The following is a 5,708-nucleotide window of genomic DNA, read 5'->3' on the forward strand; positions in this document are numbered from 1 at the left end:
ACACACCCTGTTAATAAAAATGATATACGTCCCCCATCTAAAAAAGTAATTGTCAGAATGAACCACTCATATCTTCACGGGGTACCTTTGATGCTAGAATTGGCCTAAATCGTTCAATGTTCAAAGGGACTTTCCTATTTAATATTTTTGTTATGACACATATTTTATATTTGGTACTGCCCCACATTCTTTTGAACTAAAAAGGAAAAAAGGACAAGCAAAAATGTTTCTTCTTCTCCAAAAAGGAGAACTATTCAAACAACCGTGTCAACTAGCTAGCTACGCTAGGCTAGCTAGGCTAAGCCACGTTAAAGCTCTTGAGACAAGACAATGCGGATGAAAATATGACTGCTGAAGAGGCAGGAAGCAAATATCTCAACACTAAGCTGCAATGGATTTCCACTGTCTCTAACTTTGAGCTCCTGTTAGCTCAGAAAACCAGTCGGAAAGCCAGTCAGAAAGGCTTTGTGAATTTGTTTGTTTGTCCCCCTGTGCAGCTAAAAACATTACTGTTGTCTGCTAGCGCTCTTATTTAAACAGGCATGTGACAACACAATGGTCCCGTGTGGCTGAGTAGGTCGAGCATGGTACTTGCAACCCTGGGGTTGTGGGTTCAGTTCCCATGGGCAACCAGTATGGAAATGTATTCACTGTAAGTCGCTCTGGATAAGAGCACATGTAAATACCTTGGTCATTAACAAAGTACATTCCTAGCTTATTGGAGCACAATGTCCTGTGAAAAAATGAAGAATAGGCCTACATTTGATTAAAGTGTCATTCACCTACCGTTGTCCAGCCCACATGGGCTTACAAGACACTACAGAACAAAAATAACATTTTATGCGCTTGAAATAGTCATGGCCAATACAGTCATCATCTAGCCACACTACACAAACAGTACATTTCTCCTTCTCCTCCAGGCATTGTGAACAAACTGAGCAATCTCAAACACACCCTGTCTGAAACAGAATTCAAGCCTCTGCTCGTCCTGTGAACAGAACACTGGGTCATCACCGACAATGTTACGACAGCAAGAACACGTCTCGGATCGTCAAACAGAGGGCTATAAAAACCCAAATGGATTTTGATTTCTGATTTCCCCAGGATCACACAGTAGGGGAATTCTCTCCCGGCACTCTGTTAAAAGTACCGCCTCGATAGCCAGAGGGAGCGCGCGCCGGATCTGAGCTGTGCACAAACTGAGACTGAAGTTCTGCTACTGAGCAACAGTTAGGCCTACTATTGGGAAGGTCTTTAAAATGGTTGTGTATGTCAATATTCCGAGTGTTTTACSAACCAAATATCTACCACAGACATCTACGCTATTGGGATGGGGTTAAAATGGTTCGACGACATCAAAAACCCTAGTGTGGTACAACCCAGTTTTACCGCTGAAGTTTTGCTACTGAACAACAGTTTAGTTAGTATTGGGAGGGTCATTAAAATGACATCTGAGTGTTTTTTTTTTATCATTGCACGGTCTCCATTCTTAATTAGGGAAAGTCAATAAAAACTCCACTTCACACTGAGGTAACAGTATAATAAAGACCCTGCCCTCTCTCTCTCTCTTCTTCTCTCTTTCTCTCCGCTGCTCACAGATGTCGGAATGACTCCGATCCCAGAGAGCCCTCCGAAGGAGAATAGTCCCCGACACACTCTTGACACCCTCACCAGACGAGCCACCCAACTCTCCCTCTCCCACTCCTCTGTCTGCAACTACTTCTCAACTTCTAATGGACGAACGACAGCAATAACAATATAAAAGTTTACAGCCCTTAATTAGCCCACTGTAAAAACTTTAGCGGCTCGCACGGAGCGAGGAAAACAGAGTATTAAAAAAAGTAACCTTCACTTTCAAGACGAAGATCTCCTGTGACAAGCTTCAGGCACCTGCTAGCACAAATGGCTTCTTCAATCCCCATAAAATCTAGCTCCCAAAATCTACTCTCCCGAGCCAAGCTAACGCTATAGAAGTCTTAAAAGACTATACGTCTATTACATTAAAGATGATATGTTATATTGCATCATTAGGTCTCTGATAGGTCCTCAGCTGCCAGTTATTAGGAGTCTAAAACAGCTGCTGGGGTGAAAGTTGTTTGGATTGATGTGAAGGTTATAACTCTGTCAGCACTAGGGAGAAAATACTGGCCTGGTCCCCAGTCTTGTCAACTCATATGGTAATTGTCACGCTAAACACTGGGATGGAAAAGGAAAGAGGGTTTCCCTGGTTGCGCAATTGGTGACCCCAGCATGCGTAGGTTCTCTTCCCAGGAAGAGTGCACCGTCTGAGGCTTGAAGGGAGTCAGAGGCCTGGCCCGTGCCCCTGGTTCTCCTACTCTAGCAGACAGAACAATAGGCCTAAGATCAGATGTCTAGACAGGGGGGAGGTCATAATCATCACCACTTAAAGGACAGGGGCAAGGAAACAAGAGCTGTCAGAAGGGTCTTCTGTCTGGCAAGAACACTCCCAAGTCACGGAACAGAAGCAGAACTGGACAAACACCCAGAACAGAAGCAGAACTGGTCAAACACCCAGAACAGAAACAGAACTGGTCAAACACCCGAACAGAAGCAGAAGTGGACAAACACCCAGAACAGAAGCAGAAGTGGACAAACACCCAGAACAGAAGCAGAACGTGGACAAACACCCAGAACAGAAGCCAGAAAGTGGACCAAACACCCAGAACAGAAGCAGAAGTGTAAACACCCAGAACAGAAGCAGAACTGGTCAAAACACCCAGAACAGAAGCAGAAGTGGACAAACACCCAGAACAGAAGCAGAAGGGGACAAACACCCAGCAACAGAAGCAGAAGTGACAAACACCCAGAACAGAAGCAAGAAGTGGACCAAAACACCCAGAACAGAAAACAGAAGTGGACTAACACCCCAGAACAGAAGCGAGAAGTGGACAACACCCCAGAACAGAAAGCAGAACTGGACAAACACCCAGGAACAGAAGCAGAACTGCGTCACAACACCCAAAACAGACACGCAGAACTGGTCAAATCACCCAGAAGAGAAGCAGAAGTGGGTCAAACACCCGGAAGAAGTCAGATCTGGTCAAACACCCAGAAGAGAGCAGAAAGTGCCGTCAAACACCAGAACGAGAACGCAGGAAGTGGGTCAACACCCAGAACAGAAGCAGAACGTTGGTCAAACACCCAGAACAGAAGGCAGAACTGGTCCAACACCCAGAAACGAAGCAGGAACTGGTCAAACACCCAGAACAGAAGCATGAAGATGGTAAAAACACCCAACAAAGAGAAGTGGACAACACCGAAACAGAAGCCAGAAGTGGACAAACACCAGAACAGAAGCAGTAATGTGGAATCAAATCTATCTCTAGAACTGAAGCAAGAACTCTGTGGAATCAATAACATCCCAGAATTTAGCAATGCTTAGGACTGGCAAACACGCCAATAACAGCAAGCAGAACTGGTCAAACACCCAAAGACAGACAGCAGAAACGTGGTCAAACACCCAGAAAGAGAAGCAGAAGTGGTCAAAGACACCCAGACAACAAGGTCAAACCAACAGAGCAGGAAATTGTTAACAAACACGGCCGGAAGAGATAGCGAAGTGCGTCAAAACACCAGAACAGAAGCAGAAGTGGGTGCAAACCACCCAGAAGCCTGAAGCAGACTGGTCACGAAACACCACAGACACGAATGCAGAAATGGTCAAACACCCATGAAAGAGAAGCAGAAGTGGTCAAACACCCAGAACAGAAGCAGAAGTGGTCAAACACCCAGAACAGAAGCAGAAATTCTGGTCAAACACCTCAGAACAAGAAGCAGAACTGCGTCAAACCAGCCAGAACAGAAGTCAGAAACTTGTCAGACACCCAAGAAGAGAAGAGAAGTGGTGCAACACGCCAGAACAGAAGCAGAAACTGGTCAACACCCCAGAACAAGAAGCAGAAGTGGTCAAACACCCAAGAACAGAAGCAGAACTGGTCAAACACCAAAACAGAAAGCAGAAGTGGTCAACACGACCAGACAGAAGCAGACTGGCAGAACACCCAGACACAGAATGCAGAAGTGGTCAAAACCCAAAACAGAGAGCAGAAGGTGGACAAACACCAGAAACGAAGCTAGAACTGTCAAACACCCAGAACAGAAAGAAGTGGACAAACACCCAGAACAAGAAGCAGAAGTGGACCAAACACCCAAAACAGAGCAGAAACTGGTCAAACACCCAGAAGAGACAGAGACTGGTCAAAACACCCAAAACAGAAGCCAGAAACTGGTCAAACACCCAGAAGAGAAGCAGAAGTGGTCACAACACCCAGAACATAAGCAGAAACTGGTCAAACACCCAGAACAAGCAGAACGTGGTCAAAACCCAGAACACGAAGCAGAGTGGACAAACACCCAGAACAGAAGCAGAAGTGGACAAACACCCGAACAAAGTAAGCAGAACTGCGTCAAACACCCCAGAACAGAAGCAGAACTGGGACAAACACCCAAAACAGAAGCAGAATGGGACAAACACCCAGAAACAGAAGCGAATGGTCAACACCAGACAGAAGCAGAACTGGACAAAACCCAAAACAGAAGCAGAAGTGGACAAACACCCAGAACAGAAGCAGAAGTGGACAAACACCCAGAACAGAAGCAGAAGTGGACAAACACCCAGAACAGAAGCAGACACAACAAGTGGTCAAACACCCAGGAACATAAGCAGAAAGTGGACAAACACCCAGAACAAGAGAACAGAAGTGGACAACACACCAGAACAGAAGTAGAAGTGGACAAACACCCAGAATCCAGAAGCAGAACGTGGTACAAACACCCAGAACAGAAGCGAAAACGTGGACAAAACACCCCAGAACAGAAGCAGAAGTGGTTCGAACACCCAGAACGAAGCAGAAGTGGTCAAACACCCAGAACAGAAGCAGAAGTGGACAAACACCCAGAACAGAAAGCAGAATGGCAACACCCAGAACAGGAAGGCAGCGAAGATGCGTCAAACACCCAGAACAGAAGCAGAACTGGTCAACCACCCAGAAGAAGCAGAAGTTGACAAACACCAGAAACAGAAGCAGAAGTGGTCAAACACCCAGAACAGAAGCAAGAAGTGGACAACACACCAGAATCAGAAGCAGAAGTGTCGTCAAACACACCAGAACAGAAGCAGAAGTGGATCAAACACCCAGAACAGAAGCAAGCAGTGGACGAAACACCCAGAACACGAAGCAGAAGTTCAAACACCCAGAACAGAAGGCAGAATGGAAACACCCAGAACAGAAAGCAGAATGGCAAACACCCAAACAGAAGTAGGAAGTGGACAAACACCCAGAAACAGAAGCCCAGAAAGTGGACAAACACCCAGGAAACAGAAAGCAGAAGTGGACAACACACCAGAACAGAAGCAGAAGTGGCAAACACCCAGAACAGAAGCAAGAGTGGTCAACACCCAGAACAAGAACAGCAGAAGCAGAACTGGACAAACACCCAGAACAGAGTAGAAGTGACAAACACCCAGAACAGAAACAGAAGTGGCCAACACCCAGAAGAGAAGCAGAAGTGGTCAAACACCCAGAACAGAAGCAGAACTGGTCAAACACCCAGAACAGAAGCAGAAGTGGACAACACCCAGAACAGAAGCTAGAAGTGGTCAAACACCCAGAACAGAAGCAGAAGTGGTCTCAACACCCCAGACAGAAGCAAGAAGTGGTCAAACACCCAGAACAAGAAGTCAGAAC

General features: G+C 46.1%; 1 protein-coding gene across 1 annotated transcript; it reads left to right on the forward strand.

Annotated features, from left to right (window-relative positions):
- The first annotated feature begins 3,691 nt into the window (after positions 1–3,691).
- On the forward strand, positions 3,692–5,026 carry LOC139026278 (involucrin-like). Its single transcript, XM_070441573.1, has one exon. It carries the CDS (start codon positions 3,692–3,694, stop codon positions 5,024–5,026), a length of 1,335 nt encoding a protein of 444 aa, XP_070297674.1.
- The last annotated feature ends 682 nt before the right edge of the window (positions 5,027–5,708 follow it).

Source organism: Salvelinus sp. IW2-2015, unplaced genomic scaffold (genome assembly GCF_002910315.2).
Source record: "Salvelinus sp. IW2-2015 unplaced genomic scaffold, ASM291031v2 Un_scaffold4293, whole genome shotgun sequence".
Taxonomy (NCBI): Eukaryota; Metazoa; Chordata; class Actinopteri; order Salmoniformes; family Salmonidae; genus Salvelinus; species Salvelinus sp. IW2-2015.

Coding starts and splice junctions, on each gene's coding strand:
- LOC139026278 (XM_070441573.1), top strand. CDS start 3,692: ATGAAAGAGAAGCAGAAGTGGTCAAACACCCAGAACAGAAGCAGAAGT.